The 21381-nt window shown below is 33.2% G+C and overlaps 1 protein-coding gene across 3 annotated transcripts in view; it reads right to left on the reverse strand.

Annotated features, from left to right (window-relative positions):
- Positions 1–21381, reverse strand: part of Kif18a (kinesin family member 18A) — an 84041-nt gene that overhangs the window by 23165 nt on the left and 39495 nt on the right. For all 3 annotated transcript variants that reach the window (XM_074043271.1, XM_074043260.1, XM_074043251.1), the window contains 2 exons: positions 3305–3746; positions 2618–2722 (listed from right to left, as the gene is read on the reverse strand). In XM_074043271.1, the coding sequence (XP_073899372.1) occupies positions 2618–2722; positions 3305–3746 (547 nt within the window). The remainder of the gene's footprint in view (positions 1–2617; positions 2723–3304; positions 3747–21381) is intronic.

Genomic DNA, 21381 nt, shown 5'->3' on the forward strand with positions numbered 1-21381 from the left:
GTCCCTCCTTATTCACCAGGTATTGTTCCAAGACCACCAGTAGATGCATGAAATCATGGATACTACCAAACCCAATATATGCTATGATTTTTCTGATACAAATCTACAATAAACTTTCACTTTTACTTTAATTGCTAGCATTCTTACTCTTTTGATTCTGAGAACTTAGGCAAAATAAGGATTACTTGAACAAGCACTGTGTTACTGTGAGAGCTGCCCTGAACACAAGATGGCTACGACATGGCTAAAGTCTGAGTACTGTATACAGAGAGGACATGGTGGATAAAGGGGTGATTAATGTAGTCAGATATAAAGGGACAGCACAAAATTTTATCATCTTGCTTAAAATAGTGTGAAATTTAACTTATAAGTTGTTGATTCTGGAATTTAATATATTCAAACCTCAGTTGACTGCAGGTAACTGAAACCACTGAAAATGAAACTGTGGGTAAGAAGATACTATTGAACAAATTTTGAAGTGTCATGGACAGTTAGGGGTATTCAAGAAAAATCAATTCATGAATGTAAAACTTATACATTCTAAGGCTGTCTGTTTTAAAGGGACACGGGGAATCTTAAATTCATCTGTGAGAAGATATTCCATGAAGCATGAATAAGTATGCTATTTATAAATTTGTTTCCATTGTAGAAAATAAGGAGATTTAAAAAGAGTTAAGGTTAGGTCTTATATTTTTCTTCCCATAATAATGTGGCTAAGAAAAAGGGGCAGAGCAAGTCAGACCCATTTTGTATTTATTCAGAATACACTGTCGCTGCATTCAATTTGTAGGATATAAAGAATGTTAGATGAATTTCATGTGATGTAACTCAGCATACCTTTGGCTTTTACTGTTTCATTACCATGTACTCAGGCATGCTTCTTTTTGTACTAATCCTGCTTTTGGCTTGCAGCACTTATCAAATCTATGACTTAATGTAAAATTAATGTCTTTTGTCAGTTTTAGAAAATGATTAGCCATCATTCTCATGTCCTCAAATACAGTCTGTTTTTCTTATTTCTTTCCAGTTTTCTTCTCAGATTCAAAATATATGTATTTCAAACTTCTGAAATATATCTCTTCTCGCTTCCACTGTTTCTGTATTTTCCATCTTTCTAATTTTAGCATCACTTTGGATATTTTTCTACTTACTCACCTTTTGACTCACTAGTACTCTCTTTTGCTGTGACTGATCTGCTAAATTAATTTCTTAATTTCAGTAAATGATGCCTTTTCAATCTAGAATATCCATTTGATTCATTTTAAGAAAATCCACGGTGGGGGTGAGAAGAGAGAAAGAAAATCCACTTTTATGGTGTTTTTTTTTTAAATTCTAAAAAAAAAAAAAAAACTTACCTACTTTGTTGAAATTAACCATGGTTGAAACCTTAAAGTTCTTATCTGCTAATCTCAATCTCTACATTATTTATGAATCATTGGTTTTTAAAAAATTTTTTCCTTTCTCTTGATTTCTAGTCATTTGGCTGTGTCTCTTGATATTCTCATTAATTTTTATTAAATGCTAAACAATATGTGAAAAACTATCCATGGATATTCATCCATAGATATTAAATTTTCCTTTGGCCAGAGGCAGAGTAGAGTTAGATCACTTTGATCCAAGAAAGGGTAGAGATGGTAGTTGGTGTACAATCCTTTTCAGGCTTTTAAGAACTGGTTTATTTTTAGTTCATCCTACTCCTAGACTATAGCCCTTTGAGGATTTCAAATAAAAACCTGTGCCTCTTAACAGGCCCTCTTTTTCCTTATGGTCCCTGAACTCCAATTTTTATGTTCCAGCTCCATAAGAGTGTCAAAATTCTGCTTAATAATTTTGTTTTTTTAGCAGCTACCTTCACTTGGTTTCTTGGCTTCTTATTCCAGTTGAGAAGTTGGCAAACTTTGAGGGCAAAAGCTGCTCTAGCTCAATGACACTGCTGGTAACTCTAAACCTCCATTTTTTGTTTGGTCCCTATGCCATATGCCATGAATTTATAAGTACTAAATGACAAAAAGAGGCAGAGAAAGTTTGCTCACCATAGCATGTCTGCCCTTTCTCTGGGATCTTAGACCCTCAAGTCCTGTTTGCTTTAGTTGTTCTTCAGGTCCTCAATCAGCTGTTAGTTATATTTTATTCAGCTTTTACAATTATAATTATTCTTGGTGAGTGACTTTGTTTTATACAAGCTATACTGTCAGAGTCAGAAACAGCATACTCTCCAGTTCATAATATTCTAGTCATATATCAAAATCTATTAAAATAAAATAATTCTAGTATGAAAGAAATTCAGTAATGTTTGAAAGGACAAATAATCAAATGAGTAAAAAATTGTCACCAGAAGGAAAGTTAAAATTAGGTGACATTTTGAAAGCAAGAAGACTTTTCAAAATTTATTTCTAATAATCTAAAAGATTGAATACTTTAAATATCAAGTGAAATAGTTAGGTTTCATCAAAGTCTCCCTTTGATAACATAAACTCAGTGCCTCATTCAGAGCAACTTACCAAAAATATGGTTAAATATGAGTTAACAGACTAATCATAAGAAATAAAATAGTTGTAGGAAACAAAAGTAAAGATGATTTTATGCAGAGATTGAGACAGTTTATGTTTGATCATACCTTGCTAATTTCCGTTTCCTTTTGGCAGCAGTAGTCATGGCCATGTAGGATGGTATGCTGGATACAGGCATAGAATGCTTACTTGATAATGAAGAAGGGTCATGCCTGTATTAAATTGTAAAAAATTAGAAAACCATTTGGTATTGATATATAAGAATATATATATATTCCCTTTGGGCTGGAGACATATATCAAATGAGAGAGTGTCTGTCTTGCAATGTAAAGCCCTGAGTTCAAATACCAGTACAAACAAATAAACAAATTTCCTCACTTGCCCTGAGGATTTCTTTTCTTTTTATAAACACCACCGGTAGATACTGTTAAGACATTTTTATGTTCCCCATTGCAAAGAAGGCATTTTTCTTCCCATAATTAGATTGGGTGTGATTATGTAAATAAATGTTCGCTTAAATGATGTGCATCAACCATACCTTAGATGTATGACTATTTCAGAGAAAGGAGAAGTTTGGTAAACTTAATAGAAGCTTATGGAATCTGCTTTAGTTGATTCATAATCAGATAGATAATTAAGATTTAGTATAAATAAAACACCTTTATAATTAAGATAGTACACTTGAACTATGAAATAAATCTCCAAAATACCAAAATAAGAAAAAGAAAGCTAATAGTTTGAGGGCTATGTACAAACAACAAAAAGAAGAAATGGCAAATACTATTTTCTTGTACCTTTGTGAAATGGTTTTGTTGTTTGGTAGTGATACCTCTTCAGGGTATTTACTCTTCAAGTTCCTGTTGTCTTCACATATAGTAAATGTACAGTTCAAATCCTCTCTTCTACAGTCTGATCTTCTGTTAAGAGGGACATCTACTTCACACATTTTTTGAGAATTATCATTATTTATATTTGAGCTTATGGTCTCAAAACTTGCAGTATGTGATAATGGTCTCAGTAAGGCCACTGGAGATGGATTTCGAAATGTTTTTCTACAGTCTTCTGGAGTATACACAATAGGTTGCAGTTCTTTGGTGAGAGAATCATTGAGCTGCATATTTTCAGACAGTGTAGACTTCTGAGTATGTTTTGCTCTTAAGGGAGAAGGCATTAGTTTTCGCCGAGTTCTTTTTTGCGGAGGAATTTTAAGCAGATTAGATTCACTTGAAGATGTGCCTGTTCAGTAAAATTAAAAAGATTAATAATGTTGGATAAATAGTTTTGCAATAATTTCATTAGTTGAAAAAAATCACTAAGAATAAAGCACTTTTCTGCCAATTGATAAAAAAATCTTAAAAATAAGTTGAAAAGGAAGAAATCATGGTTAATTACTAAGCTTTAAAATCAAGTTAATAAACTCATTATGAAGAGATTCTATAATAGAAAATTATTTACAGGTAAAGCTATCTTGAGATATTGAGTACTCATGAAGTTAAATTTCAACAAATTCCAAAAGCAATTTCCTGTTTTCATGTTTGACTTGGGTTTAAGATAACATGCTATTTAACATTTGTAAGTACAGTGATTAATACTTGTTCTACTGTAATGTATTACCAGTTTCTATTACTAATTAAATGGTAGTATAGTCTAAATTAACAGGAATGGCAGTAACCAATAAAACCCCAGGTTAATGAAAGAATTGCATCTGTTATGATATCAGATATGTAAGTAATCAGGCATGCTAAAGTTGGTTGGTTTGCATCCTTTATTGTACATACCTCACAGACTTGCAAAAATGAGACTTAATAGTGAAGATAAATGGATGTAATTTGAAGAGTTCAGAGTATTTCAACTCCACCACTCTGCAAAAGCATACCTTCCAAATGTTAAGGGAGCATCAAGTTTGATGATCTTTTCTCAGATTTAGCCTTCTACTTCTGCAGCTTTTCAAAATTATATCCTACTACTTCTCTAACATCTGTGTTGCTCTCTTTCTCCATTCAGTAATTGTAAATTTTTTAAGGAGCAGGACTTTGCCTTTTAACCCACATTTTCCCTTATTTCTAATTATCTTTTTACTACTACTATCTCAGTTATCTGGAGCTCAAATGATTACATTTTTTTTCAAACCTTGTCTTCTTCCCTTGCATTTGCCACCTGCTATGAATTCTACTTTTCTTATACTTACAGATAAAACATAATTCTGATTTTATCATTCTTTTGATTAAAGTCCTTTAGTAATCTTTTACAGAAACAAAACACCCAGAGATCTTTACTAGGTCCTTTGACCAAATTTAAGAAACAAATTGTTTTGTTAGAACTTAAGTATGAATTCCCAAAATACTAGAAATGCTTAAATATTTAAGAACACAGACATCTCTCAAATGCCTTTTACTAATGCTCAAAGTAACGAATTGACTATACATATAACAATAACTTCATCAATTCCAGTGTGCTTAGTGCTTATCTTACATTTGGTAAATTATTTTTTTGTAGTCTGTCTACTTCATTCTGGTAAACTTCATGGTGCCTGACATAAAATGCCTTGGCTTAGAATATACTGCCCAAGTGGGAGGAAAACCTATATGTTATTCCTGGTCATGCTTTTTAATCATGATATAAAATTCTCAGTTGATGTTGGATTCGCTTTAACTATATAATACTGAGCAAAATAATGCTGAAAACAGAACAAGTGATACTTATTTCAATAAAGCAATTCAAAATTTAAGTGAAGTTAAAAAACACACAAATAAAAATCACAATAGTATACTTGTTATCCTTATGTTAGTTGACAATAGGCTCTGCTATGGTTAGGTTGGCAATTACCCTCTAGGAAATGCAATTTACAAACAGGAAGAAAAATATGATCCCTGTTCTACTAAGGAATTTTACTTTTCTGAGAACTAGATAAATGAGATCTAGATCTTAAAATAATTTTCCACTCCCTTTAACATGACATTTGTCAAATTTTCCATTACCAGATATTTTTATACTAATGCTGCAGTGTAAAGACAGTTACTTTTCTCCACTGTGCAGCTACCACCAATTTGGTGGCTATTAATAGCTGGAAGATTAACTCCTTTTCCCATGAGAGGCACAGGGGGATAGAAGATAGAAAACTACATCGAGGATAGAGAACTGAATTGGGAGTCAGGAGACTTGAATTCTATTTCTGGTTTCACCAGCAACTCACTGAGTGACCTTGGGTAATTCACGTAAGCAGTGTGGGCATTAATACTCCCAAGAAAAGAAGGGGACACTATCTTTTGTGGACAGGGAATTTTCTAGGATTAGATGACAAAAACATGTGTGGAAAGGCTCTAAACATATAAATATACCTCAAATGTTAGCACTGAGACTTTCACAGGGAAGACGGTAATCTACTTCCTAATAGTCCATCAATAACTAATTCACAGTTACCTCTAGTACATTTCAAACAATGTCACCCTTTCAGTTAATCAGATATCTAGTTTATCAAGGCTAATCAAGTGTTACTTGAAAATGAAAGTTTTATAACAATATTCAAAAGCTTAGAACAAAATGGAACATGAAATCTCAGATAAGGATTATCCAGAATAACTGTACATATGTAGAGGGAATAATCTCTGGAGTGGCAACTTGACAAATTCTTATGATGGTGGATTGCTCTTTCACTACTGCAAGTAAAAAGCATGAAAATGGGAGCCTTCCCACAAGACACTGAAAAACATTCACCTGTCTTCTGAGATACAATCTAAACAATAAGCATACAAAATCAAACTTTGTATGATCAGATTAACAAATTACCAGGGAAATTAATAGTAATGTCATGATAATTTATCATTGGCTATAATTTTGTCTTCCTACACAATAATCTATAGGAGAAACAGTGAGATGTAGTAGTTAGTGTGCATTCACATGCTTATTGTTTTATTTGGCTTTGAAGGAGATGCTATAGACATACGGCATGTACAAAATACAAATCTTTTCAACCTCTCAAATATTAAACTGAGATAAAATAATAACATAAAAAAAACATAAGATAGATGGTCAATCTAGGATTACCTCGGGCTGATTAGTTGCTAAGAAAGACTTAGCCTGAGCTAAACCAAGATTTCAACACAAACAAAAATTAAATAGCCCACTGTAACTATAAATATGAAAAGATAGTGACCCTACTTATTAATGAAAATCAAAAACACAACAAATGCCTGAATTTCACTTTGAATATGATTAATAATATAAAAATATAACAAATATTATTTTTAAACCTAAATTAGATATTTGGTATAGTAACGCTAGAGTATTTAGTTAGGGGTAGTGAAGAGTTTATAGGCTGCTAGAACTATTCAATATGCTAGGGCTATGTCTATAAAAGAGATTTGCTGTACTTTTCCATTAGAGGAAAATGGTGTACAGTAAATTTCCAGAAGAGCAGGCTTGGGATATTACACAGGTTTCCCTGATTTGGCTTGAGAAATACTATTTACCAAGATCCCATAACTTGTGGAATATATTGTAGGAGTTATAAAGAAGGACCTTGGAGGCAGATTATAATCTCATTAGAAAGGCCCCATACAATGAGCATGAAATCACGTAGTTGCAGAGTGTCAGAACAAGGAACACTAATAGATAATAGTACTTAATAAAATACCCTTGCAGTGTGGGTTCTACACAAAAAGGGATATGAAATTAAAAATGTATTGTTATAAACTGGGCTGAAAAAGTTGGCAACCATTTAGGAAGACAAGTCTTTATTTAAGGAACATACACTTGAGTATAGGAGGTAAGGTAGTAATATACCTTATGACTTCTGGATAATTTTGCTGTTTTTCTATTGTCTTTTTTGGGACTTTTAAGTCTCCAACATATTGAGGTGTATTACAATTCTCTTGACCCAAGACAATTATGGCCCACGGGATATAAGGGAATGTAACCTGTTGAAACTCATCCCCAAATAGTAATAAGCATAATGTTAAGATATTTAAAAGAAAAAGTCACTACTACTATTTTTAATCCAGAACCAATGTTTGTGCTATTTACTAAAGGAAAAAAAAAGTTGCAGTCAGCTATGTTGTAAGAGCAACAATTTAACAGGATTACACCTTCACAAAAAGAATTCATCCATTTAGTAAGCTATGCTTCTACCAGGCAGGTATTGGAAATACAACATTAAAGAAGATAGTTATGAAATTAAATTTTTGAAAGGAGAAGGCATAACAAATGAGTGATAAAGACAATGAAATACAGAGTTGCAATAGAGTGATAAGAGATTGAAGGGAAGGCTTTAACTGTGATGGCCAGGGAAGAGCATTTTAAGGATGGGATATATGATCTTATACTTGAATAGCTAAGGAGCCAGCTTCATGAATAGGCAGAAGAAATAACAAGTCCAAACACCCAATGACAACAGTCCAATTTTTGAGTTTAAAGAAAAGAGAGGTTAGTGTGATTGAAGGGCAGTAAATTACAGGTAGAAAAGAAATGAAGATACAGACATCAAAATGGGCCAACTCAGGAGTTACAGATGACAGTTTGAACTTATTCTGAGTGTAAAAGGGTATCTGTAATAAGCATGGACATGCTATCTGATTGATAATTAAGAAAAAGATTGCTTTGCTTGCTGGGTGAGAATGGAGTTTTGAATGGGTAAGACAGGAAATAGGGAAATCAGAAACAGTCATGCAAGAATTAATGAGAACACGGGTGACAGTGGTCACAGCAGAGATGGAGAGTTGAGGCAAGGGTGTTAGAATCAAATATCAGATAAAATCATATGAGGAAATTTGTAATATATTTAATGGCATATACACGGGTCGTATGCTGTCTCTAGTAAGGAAAAAGACAAGGAGTTACATAAAATCATCTCTGTGGGGAACTGGTTTCAGGATGGCTTTTGAATACCAAAATATGCTCATGCTCAAGTCTCTTATATAAAATGGTGTGGCACTTGCATATAACCTCTGTATATCTTACCATATACTTTTTATCATCTCTAGATTATTTACAATAGCTAGCATGATACAGTTTCTATGTAAACAGTTATTCTGACATCTTCTTCCCCTATCTTTATTCATCAGGCTTAAGGTCTTAAGTAACTGTAGGACTGTTGGAATCTGATCCCTTCCCTGCCTTGTTTGGATGCTCATGGACTTGCGGTAGCAGAAACTCCTTGGGATTTGAAAATCTTTGGCTCCTATATAAGAGCCAACAGGAGAGTAAAATTTAAGTTGGTAGAATGTGTACCTTTTAAAAGCAGGTACTCTACTTTCTCTGCAAATTCATCTATTGATGTTACCAAACAACTAAAACAGATTTATCTTCTGCTCTAGACAGAGATATACTATCGTTTCAGATACAAAGACTAATTGCTTCCACACCCTAACATCTTGTTAATTATTGCATTCAGTTCTTTAAAAAAAGAAACCAATGCATGTTTAATGAAACTTGAAAATGCAGTCTTATAATAATGAATATGTTTTGATCAAAGATACACAGTATTAGTCTTTTCTAATATTGTGGAAGTTAAAAAGGCAAAGAAGAGTCAGGTGCTGGTGGCTCATGCCTGTAATCCTAGCTACTAAGGAGGCAGAGATCAAGAGGATCACGGTTTGATGCCAGCCCAGGCAAATAGTTTGTAAGACCTATCACAAAAAAGGGCTAGTGGAGTGGCTCAAGGTGTAGGCCCTGAGTTTGAGCCACAGTGCTGCAAAAAAAAAAAAAAAAAAAAAGTCACTGAAGAAAGAATTTCTCACTAGAGGAACCAGTTTCCTCTTGTGTTGTCTTTCTTGAAAACTATCCATAATACAAATAGACATATTAAAGTTAACAATGTAAAAGACAACCACCTCTACCCAAGATTGTAAGCCTCAATTCAGACTCCCTTTAAAATGACCACATGGCAAAAACAGGAGAAAATTCGCTCTCCTGTTAGTCAAGGGAGAATAATATCACCTGTACACCAAAGCATTAGAGGTATTCTGAAGCACGTTATACATCTAGACAGGAATAAAGGATTAAGGAGAGAAACTTGTAATAGTCCTTATCCTCCATCCTTTAGTGTTAACTAAAGACAGTGGGAGATGTCACAAAAGTCCCTTAAACTAGGAGTGGTACTAGGAGGTCCCAAGATACAGTCCTAGTCAGCTTAGTGCAGAAAGGAATAGTAAACAGAATGTGTGTCCACCTGTGGGGATTAATCCCAACATTGCTGGCCCTATCACATGTGGATGGATACTCCTGGGCAAAGAAACAAAAGTTTCTACCTGAGACTACCTGTAGCTCTGGTCCCTTTTGTGTATTTTCTGAGATACTGGATCTGTGAACAGTAACACATTTTTCTTTATTTTTTGATGGTTGTGGAGTTTGAATTTAGGGCCTTGCACTTGCACTCTACTACTTGAGCAACATCCCAGACCCTTTTTGTCTTAGTTATTTTTCAGATAGGGCCCAGTGCTGGCTTTGGACCACAAGCCACCTACTTACTTCCACATAGCCAAGACCATAAGCATGTTCATTATGCAGTTTGTTGAAGCCGAGATCTGGCTAACTTTTTCCCAGAACTGGCTTCAAACTATGGTCCTCCTTATTTCCGCCTCCACAGTAGCTAGGATTATGCACATGTGCCATCATACCTATGTCTTTTTTGAGATGGGCTGGTGGTGGTTTCACTATGTTGCCCAAGCTAGTCTCAAACTCATGGGCTCAAGTGATACTCCTGCCTTAGTATCCCAAGTAGCTGAGACTACAGAAGTGCATTTCCACATTTGGCTTTTCCTTCATAACTCCAAAAGCAAACACTTACTTATAATAAGCTCACTGAATCTATAAAAGGAAAACATAAAGGAATGGCAGAGCTGGCATACTAACATAGACCTTGTGATAAAACAAATGTTAAATTCTTCACTACACAATGTTGAGATCCTACCACAGAAAGAATTAAATCAATTAAGCAACAGATAAATAAAACACAGAATATCCACAATTGCACAATTACTTAAAACTATCTTTTATAGATGTGAGAAATGCTTGTTGAATGGGTAGTATATAAATTTTGCATTCAGAATCTCATGATCTACTTTTGACAAAAAAAGCAAAAAGTAAACAAAAACATATCATATACTAATAAACTCTATCTATAAGGAAAAACAGGTGTGTTGAAGGAAGGAAAGTTAAGGGAAACAAAGTAGAAATATGACACAATTCATCAGCATATTAGGTTATAGCTGAGAAAATTAGAGTGATTTTATTTTCTTTACACATTTAATCATTTTATATAATAAATATATATCATTTTTATAAAATCATAAATGATAAAAACACCTCCCCTCCAACAAACAGAAAACCACAACAAAACCCAGGAGCAATGTCCAAGGTGGAGTGGTAGAAAGCCAGTAAGAAACCAGCTTCTTTTTTTTTGGTGGTACTGGGGTTTGAACTTAGGGCCTCGTGCTTGCTAGGCAGGTGCTCTACCACATAAGTGACATTTCGAACCCTTATTGATTTATGTATTTTACAAATAGGGTCTCGCATTTATGCCTGGACTAGCCTGGACCTTGATCCTCATACTTAGGGTCTCGCATTTATGCCTGGACTAGCCTGGACCTTGATCCTCATACTTTCTTTTCTTGCCTAGGTAGGATGAAAGGCTCAACTTTTATTGGTTAAGATGGGGTTACACTACTGTTTTGCTCAGGCTGGTCTTGAACCATGATCTTTCCAATCTCCATCTCCTGAGATGCTAGAATTCTAGCATGAACACCAAACCCAGCTGAAACTAACTCTTTTAAGCCTCAGAAGATCTTAGTAACTGGAGGTATTGAGGTTGTCTCAAAGTATAGGATGGAAATAAAATAGAAGAACTGGTTGAAAGTCTATACTAAAGAAGTTGGATCCTTAGCTTCTCTTTACCCCATACCCATCACCTTCATTGTCAGGTGACTGTTCCTTTCTTACTCCTGCTGAAAGACACAAGGTTTCATTCTCTGTATAGGATATAGTCATGGGGTTCACATGCACAGCCAACACAAAGTTGATGAAGTAATTTTGTAACAGTGAATATATGCAGATGTTTTCTCCACTTCTCTAGCTGGGCTTAAATACCTCCTAAATGGGAAATCAAAGACTTCCTTTTAAGTGAACTATAAAAATGGAAAAGACCTAGATAACTGATAGTTGCAGGTTCCCCCAAATTTGCTAATTTTCTGAAAAATCACTATAAAGCACTTATTTGTTTAATGAATCCAATAAGTCTTTGCAACACTTATCCACTATAAAAAATCTGTGTGATGCTTTAACGGAGCTTGTGTAAAATTGAAAATGTTCATTTCAAGATAAAATGGTTAGTGTTCTATTAATTTATTCTTGCATTAAAGCTAGAGATTTCCACTTCAAAAAGATTAACAGGTAGTCCACAGACAAATTAAAAAAGGAAGTGAGACAAAAACACTACAAATACTATCAAGTTTTAGAAGCCTATAAAAAGACTTCTAAGTATTAACATTACTTTTAAAAGTAACTGTAAATGCAAGTATTGGATTTGTGATTAGATGGGGGAAGGAATACAAGTATTTTCATCATTAATAGTCCAGATTCTAAAACAATATATATAAATTATGAATTTATATTTTTCATATATAAACTATATATGAAAAATACCTTTGATAGATACACTGCATATACCTTTAGAGAAATAGCTAGGCAGGCATTCTACCACATGAGCTACTCCACCAGCCCTTTAAGAGAAATATCTAAAAAAGTATTGACTGGCTGTACTGCTCATTAAGCTACTTAAGTCTACCTGCAAACAAAATTTACTCAACTTCAATATTTGTATCTTTCAAATATTCCATATCTCCAAGAAGTCTATAAGACCCTAAAATGTTTTTAGGAGAAAGCAGAAAGAAGAGTTTTGTCATGTTTATCTTCTCCCAAAGTAGTTTTAAGAAATGTCAGCATATTTAAAAGGTGTTTTTAAATAATCTTTCATTATAAAATTTCCTAAAATAGACCCAAGAATTCAATGTTGCATGTATTAGCAACATTATATATATGTAATATGACACTACATACAATATTCAATAACATATATTTATATCACTTCTTACCTAATCCTGCTAAAATCATTAGCTAAATCAGAGAAGAACAAATAAGGTGGTGGTGTCAATGAGCTACATCTTCATTTCTCATAATCAGAAATTATAATATCTAATTATATATAAATTGAGAAATAGTAAAAATAATTGTTTTAGGTCTATTTTTCTAACAGTAGTTTTAAGAAAGGCCAGTATAGCTTTACTTTTAAGTGATTTTTTAAATTATAAGAAATATCCTTAAATGAGTATATTGTCAATGATAAACCACGTTTGAAAAATAACTTATACATACAATGTTTCTAAGTAGCAAAAAAAAATTAATGGCTTCAATAATAAAAACTTTATTCACCAACTTTAACTATCACATCTCTATACCATGGGACTTATAGTTCATTTATCTATATCTACTTTTTACTGAAGCTTCACTTTAAAAGGGTATTATTGATTAATTATAGACTAGCAGGAAAGTCACAGTGATAATCATCTTACCACTGAACAAGAATTTACCTTTTGATGACCTTAGTGTTCATTTAAACTTTCTTATACTATAGTTTGTTGCTTATAGTACGAAAAAAATACTCAAAAGTCATAATGTCAATAATATTTGTTGGCAGAGCTGAAGTGAATGTATTGTTTTCCAGTTTATTTTTCATTTACCAGGGAGAAGTCAGGTGAAGAAACCAAGTAACAAAAAGTAATAATATACATGATTAACATTATGAAGACTTAAATAAAATTTTCTTCACAGGTCCAAAATATATGAACTTTTCATACTTTGCTCTCCCCACCAAACCAGATACTACCTCTTAACTACTATTATTGAAAAAGAAATGTGGATTAAGCATGGATATGTTTATAACTTAAAACTGTATATAAAAACTAAAAGCCAGAATTTTCAGCACAAGAGAACAAACCCCTAGAGCTCTTAAAAATCATCCTGGATAAGAGAGTGAGAAAAAAAAAAAAAAAGAGTAAATGCACCATATTTGGCATACAATAGATCAGATTGTTTTTACTTTATAAAAAGCAAACTATATGTGTATGCTTGGAATAAAAGTCCAGTAAGCTATTAAAAGCAAATTAATATAAGTTCCTAGAAGGTATCTTATGGCTTGGTTTGGCCTTTTACAAATTAATACAAACATCAATTGCTAAAATAATAACAAGGTTTTATTGAAAACATTGTTTCTGGCTATCAATAAAGTTACAGTTTGTTGGGGAGAGGGAAAGTAAGGTGTGATAATTGCTCTAACAGTGGAATTGGGCGGGGGGGTGGGGGGGTGGGTGCAAAACAAGAGAATGCAAAGGAATGCAAGGAGCGATGAACCACTAAAGGAAAGGTTTCATAAAAGGTAGCATCTAAAGTAAACTTTTAATGCAGAGAAGGATTTAATATGTCAGAATATGGGATAGAAAGAGAGGAAGGAGCATTTTGAATCTAGGAAAAAGCTTGAAACTGCAGAGGCAAGAAAGCATATATAAGAGAAGGCTGAGATACTAGGTGCTGGATTGAAGTTACTCTGTAGTTTGACATTGTACTGGGAAAGCCTTTGAAGGCTCACCTAAAACCTCTGCATTTTGTTAGGAAGATATTTTGGTGGTAGAATGAAGGATAGACTGTAGAGAGGGGAGACAAGAAAAATGAAAAAAATTTAGATAATTATTCATTCTTTTTACAAATTTCCTCAAAATGTTTTATAAATAAGATGGTATCTATTGAAACTATTCCAGAAATGGGGGTAGAGGGGTGTGAAGAATAGTGGAGGGGGTGCATTCCAGTACCATATATTTGATATATTGCAAGAACTTTTATAAATGCCACAATGTAGCCCCACTCAGCACAATAAAAAAAAGAAATAACAAACATTCCTTTTTTTTCCTCTTTATTTAAAAAAAATTTGTAAGACACAAGCACTAACTGGCACTTCATGTGGTTTCTTTTGTAAGGGGGTTATATATTTATTATTTTAGCTTTGTGAAATATTTCACAGATTGTTTCTTTTTTTTTTTTTTTTCATTTTTCTTTTATTATTCATATGTGCATACAAGGCTTGGTTTATTTCTCCCCCCTGCCCCCACCCCCTCCCTTACCACCCACTCCACCCCCTCCCGCTCCCCCCCTCAATACCCAGCAGAAACTATTTTGCCCTTATCTCTAATTTTGTTGTAGAGAGAGTATAAGCAATAATAGGAAGGAACAAGGGGTTTTGCTGGTTGAGATAAGGATAGCTATACAGGGCATTGACTCACATTGATTTCCTGTGCGTGGGTGTTACCTTCTAGGTTAATTCTTTTTAATCTAACCTTTTCTCTAGTTCCTGGTCTCCTTTTCCTATTGGCCTCAGTTGCTTTAAGGTATCTGCTTTAGTTTCTCTGCATTAAGGGCAACAAATGCTAGCTAGTTTTTTAGGTGTCTTACCTATCCTCACCCCTCCCTTGTGTGCTCTCGCTTTTATCATGTGCTCATAGTCCAATCCCCTTGTTGTGTTTGCCCTTGATCTAATGTCCACATATGAGGGAGAACATACGATTTTTGGTCTTTTGAGCCACAGATTGTTTCTTTAAATAAAGAATGAGTTTAAGATCAGTAATAAGTTTAAAACCCTTCTTTTAAAAAATGGGCAGAACTTTTAGGGTCATCTTTTGATGTTCCATATCACATATTCTGAATGATTTTACCCAGTGGAACTAATTTATCAAAAGCTTAAGACTGCAAATGTTAAAAGATTTGCAGAATGCAGTATTTAGCAAACATGAGTCACAAGATGCAAAGTAGGGTTCATGTGAAAGGGAGACATTGATGAATGGGATTACATCTAATTGAAATTTGGTACAAAGTGATGGCAAGTATTCTTTGCTTGCACTCTTGTAATATGTATGTGATGAGGTATTTTGGGAAACTATACTAAATGAAAATTAGGTGGCAAAGTTCTAGAGTGAAATCAAGTACTAATACATGCATTTCAATAAACACCTCTAGGCTACAAATGATTGATGCAATTATTGTACTAATAATAAGTCTGGATTCTTTATAACAGCCTTGTGACTCATGAAATTAATAGTTGTAAATGATACAAGTGAATAAATTTTAGCTATTTAAAAGATATGTAACCTTAAACAGCCACCAAATTAACCAAACAAATATTTTCCAATGCATTATGACACCATTGTGCTTATTATAGCATTAGTACCAATACAGAAAATATCAGCTACACGCAAAATATTACAAAAAAGATAATGTAGTTTCCTATGTACTAAAGAATTATTTTAGTGCTCTAGATTAATCCAGGACTTTGAGTAATAAATCAACCATAATCTTTGGATATTTATCTCTGTGGAAAATAGCAAAAACCATGTTTTCTGCTCAGATTCACTTTGCCAGCATTTATACTTATTTAACAATGATAAAAAGGTACAGTGCAAAAAATCTTTAACTTGCAGCAATATTTACAGTTGCACATGAGTAATTAAACACTGTCTTATGTACATGGAGACTAAGAGACAAATAAACTGTATTTAGGACTATAAGCATGAAGTCTATTGTCTATTGGTAATGATAAGTAAGAAAAAATTTGGATGGTTTAGCGTATAAACATTTTTGCCACATTATGTTTACTATTAAAGAAGTGTACAAAGATTTCCTATTTTTTTTACTTGAAATTTCCTTGTATTTAAGCAATTTTAGGGGAAACCTAAACTTATATATGAACTCTATATTCTATTGGAGTATCTATATTCTCAAGAGACTGGTTTCTTCTAGTATCTTGTCTTTTATTGAGCTTTGAGATAAAACCAGTGACACAGGGTACAAAATTTTAAAAAAAGGAAAGGTTAGAGACAGAAATATTACTAACTGTGAGTTTCCAGATGGATAATGAGGAAATCTTGACTTTTCATTTAATGTCAGAAATCTTATCATTTCCATAAATAAACCTTGCCGTGAGCACCCCCATCTTGCACAGCACTTAGAGAGTGCTTTCTGTTTTCTGGACCCAAAATAGGTACATGTTTCATTCAACAGACATGTACTTTGAGGTAAAGATTTCAAGTCACATAAATATCTATCCCAAAAACAAATGTATTGATACTGGCAAAGTATTAAAACTAAAAAAAAAAATTAAAAAACTTAGTTTTTTACTGGCTAAGAAGTAGTAAGTTTATTAATATAAGCAAAAAATTAAAAATAGCCCACATAACCAATATAAAGTAACAAAGGATATTGTTAATAACAAATATTCAGAAAATATATGAAGAAAACAAACTATGCTGAAGAACATGTAAGAATATATGACAATGGAGACTAACTACAGTGAGAAAATCTGTTACTGGAAAAATGTGAAGGTAGAATTTATCAATTTTTAAAGAGATTTTATTTACTTAGAACTGAAAAAAATTATCCTAATGTTCATTTCTTAGGTATAGCAAAGAAAAATTTAAAAACAAAGAATAAAGAAGGGGAACTAACATTTCTACATAGAAAGTGTCTAAGTAAAAAGGATTAGCCCTACATAGGTAAAGACACACAGACACACACACAGACACACAGACACACACACACACACACACACACACGATAGGCTCCCTAAAAAGAATGTAAATTTAGTCTGTCATTTTTTATGCCAAAATAAAGTAGGAGAAACAGAAAGGGAAAAAATTTAAATTTATGGAGATACAAAGGCCTTTTGAGGAATTATTTCAAAGACATTGACAAAAAAAGTTTTAAAATTTCAGCATTAAAAAGAACACCTCAAAATATGGTAAGAGTAAATGATGGGCTGGGAGAGGTATGGCTCAAGTGGTAGCCTTGGGTTCAATCCATAGTATTGCTAAACAAAAAAACCCCAAAAAACAAAATGGAAAAAAAAAGAGTATAATTGTACCATGTATATTATAGGAAAGAGTTAATATCCCATTGGTGATCTCATCCAGTCCTATGGCTTTAAATATCATGTAAATGTTATTTAAATTTGTATTTTAGCATAGACTTCTCTCCTGAACTTCAGTTTCTTAACTGCCTACATGATGACTCCACTTGGTTGTATTGTAGAAAAAATTAACACTCCTTAAACTGAACTTCTAATTTTTTTCTACCTCTACTCTGTAAACCTGTACCACTTAAAATGTTCCCATCTCTTTTAAAGTAATTCCATTCTTTCACATGGCAAGCTCAAAAATCTTAAGAGATATCCTAGATCTTTCTTTCTCTCATATTTTAAGTCCAATTAAAAAAATATATTAGAATCTGACTACTTCTTGCTAACTCCACTGCTAGAAGGAAGCCTTGTTTGAGCCAGCCCCATCTTTACTTGGGTTACTTTAATAGTTCCCTAATGTTTCAACCCTTCTCAACTGCAATATATTCTCAACATAGAAGTCAGATGATCTTTCTAAATCGTGGTTGAGCTATACAATGTCTCTGCTCAGAACATGTCATAGCGCCCTGTAAAACACTAATTTAACTAGAATAGCCTTCAAGGCTCTATGTGATCTGCTGTCCTTCTCTTTATCTCTGAGATCTCATCTTTCCTTTTTTAACAGTTGCATGTCTCCCTTGCCATTCTTTGAATATGTGAAATTCCTGTGTTAAGAGATTTTGCACTGCTTATTTCCTCTACATGAAAAAGATTTTTTTCCCAGATATCCATTTGGTTAAATCAGTGAATTCCTTCAAGTTTTATCAGTGAGATGTACCCTGACCATGCTATTTAAAAATAGCAAACTTTCCTCCTATCTCTCACTCCTAAACTCCCTTGACTTCTTTTTCACATAGAATGTGCTGCCTTCTAAGATTCTGTTTGATTTACTTACAAGATTTGTTGTCTTGTCCATGAAGGTACAAGAATTTGCAATATATTCCTTGGCATCGGGTAAGCACCTGGCACATGGTATAAGGTCAGTATTGTTGAGTGAATGAGTAACTATTCTTATACTTAAGCTTTTGTAAATAAGCAACAATTTTCCCAATAGACAACTATACTGGAAAAATGTTGAAATAATGGCTAGGCAATTCACAGAAAAGAGACTCTTTAAGTGAAAAAATTCACATATGCTAGTAAATAGGGTACAAAGAATAGTATTAATAGCTGTTAAATTGTTAAAGAATTAAGAAATAAATAGCAAAAACAACAACAAAATACACACAAAAAAAACCATACACAAAGAAGAACCCCAGACTGAAAAAGATTTAGTAGATACACTAGTCAATTATAAAAAGTATGGACTTGCCTATAAGGATTAAAGGAGCTCATTCTTTAATACTGCTGGTGGGACTTAAAATTGGTATAATTATATAGGGGAGTGTAGTTAGTTGTCAATATTTATTATAAAATGAAATATGTACATGTATCTTGAGCCAGAAATTCAACTTCTAGAAAATGGTCAGACATAAACACCAGAGTACACACATTTGTTCCCTGCAATATTATTTGCAATAATAAAAATTTATCAAACAACCTAAATGCCCAATGATAGAGACTAAATTAATTATGGTTAATCTCATCAGACTTCTAAAAGCACTGTGTGTGTGTGTGTGTGCGCGTGCGCACACACGCACGAGCACTTTAAATCAAAATAATGCAGTTGATTTCAAAGCTCTTAAGGAACCTGAAAAAATTCAAATCACATAGCATTTAGTATTTTTGAAATTTAACAACAAAACCACTTGATACTGTCTGTTTATGAGTGTATGTGTATATGTGTGTGTATATATATACATATACATATATATATATATATATGGTAAACATCAGTGACACATGCATAAGTTTAAGACACATTTGATTCAAATTTTGCTTAACTTAAATCTTGTAAATTTTACCTTTAAAATTTGCCAAGACTAAAATTTATAGTATAAGTTTAGCAACAGGTATTATCTGGTTACTGTTTCATGTTCTTAGAAATGTAAACAAAGTATACCATTTGTGCTTTCTTCTATGACCTTCCATAGTCTATGACCAAGAACACTGTGTTTGTAAGTGGCCTTATGTACCTTCTGTTATTCTTCTCTGTTCATAAGCTACAGCACACATAATTCATGCATGGACAAGACATACTAAGCCAAGAGTTAATCTATGAAATAGTTTGAGTAGTAAAATTAGTAAGCCAAGAACAAAACATGCAAACTAAATCCACCTTCTGATATGTTTCCAAAAGAAAATACGTATTTATAAAATGCAACATAACTTTAAGTCTTTCCTTTTGAAAATATCGTGAAAAAGAATTAGGAGCCAAATAAATGTTTCTTTTATATTGTTGGCAAGTATATTATATGCAGTCATACTGTATGTGAAATATGTTTTTTAAAATAAGGAATAATGACCATCAAATAGCAGGTGGTCAGTATTTCGGTCTTGGTGTTAAAATACTATTTCCGCTCCAACATCTTGAATACATTATAAAGAAAGAACCAGGACTAGGCTCAAAAATATGAGAATCTGAAAATAATCTTGTAAGTTTTGCTTTCCAAAGATATCAATTAGGTCGGGTTTAATGACAATAATGCTTTATTAAAGAAAAAAATATAGATGGAAGGATGGAGGGAGGAAGAGGTAGAAGGCAGGGAGAGAGAGAGAAAAAGAGAGATTTTAAAAAGAATATATCCAACTTCCCTATCACTTTATAATAAAAAAATAGAGAACTTCTACCAGTAAAACAGATGTAGCTAATTTATACCAGTCTCATCTGAAGGTAACTAAAAAACTTGGACAAAATATTAAAAAGTCATCTGTTTGAACGCAATAAATTGTTAACAAAACTGTGAAGAACTACAGGTAAAAGGAGAAAGTTGGAGGTTTAAAATTTCTGAAATTATGGCTAATTTCCCCTTGAAGATATTTGTTGATGCCAGAACAAGTGAGAAGAAAGATCAGGGGCATTGGGAACATTGAAAAGGAAGGGGTGAAAGACACATTCGGGTTGCTAGATTTTCAGATATGATAAATAAAAAAAGCAGCATGAAACCAACAGTGTTATTGTATGCTGAACATCGAGCACAACACATTATAAAAAATAAGGAAACCTCCCAAAAAAACTCCAAACCTAAAAATATTTTAAAAATCACATTAACTCAAACAAGAACATAGAACAGAAGTAATAATCCCACTAGCAGTCTTAGAGTTACAAAGTTTAAAAGAACACGTTATTAGCAGTATTATTATTTTTTGGGGTTTAAGTAAAGATGAACACACAAAGTTTCATAAACACTATGTACAGCAGGTTGTGGTATCCTCTATCCCAAATTTTTGGAATCAGAACTGTTTCAGATATTTTTGGATTTTCAAATATTCACATAGACTTTATTGCCTGAACATCCCTAATCTGAAGATATAAAATGTTCCAAAATCCAAAACTTTTTTCGTATCATGTCAGCTCTCAAAACAATTTCAGGTTTTGAAGCATACTAGATTTCACATATTTGGATTAGGATGCTCATTTTTTATAGGAAAAAATTTGGAGACTGTAAGTACAGGATATATTTAAAAACAAAAAAACCCCAGCCTATCTGTCCTCTAACCCAGTTAGTAAGTCAGTTTTTCAGAATCCATTACGCATGCACAGGTTTATCTGTTAAATGCATGGTTCCAGCTGATGGCACTATTTTGGGAGGTTGTGGAAACTGTAGAAGGTGGGGTCTGTTTGGAGGAAGCAAGTCACTGGGGGTGGACCTTTGCAGGTTATACTCAGAATCCAGTGCCTTCTTCACTCTGTGCTTTCTGTTTAACAGGAAGTGCTCCTGCCACCATGATGTTCTGTTCAAATGCATGAGCCAAACAAACATAGATGGAAACCTTTGAAACTGT

The sequence above is a fragment of the Castor canadensis genome, chromosome 1, assembly GCF_047511655.1.
Source record: "Castor canadensis chromosome 1, mCasCan1.hap1v2, whole genome shotgun sequence".
NCBI classification, from domain to species: Eukaryota; Metazoa; Chordata; class Mammalia; order Rodentia; family Castoridae; genus Castor; species Castor canadensis.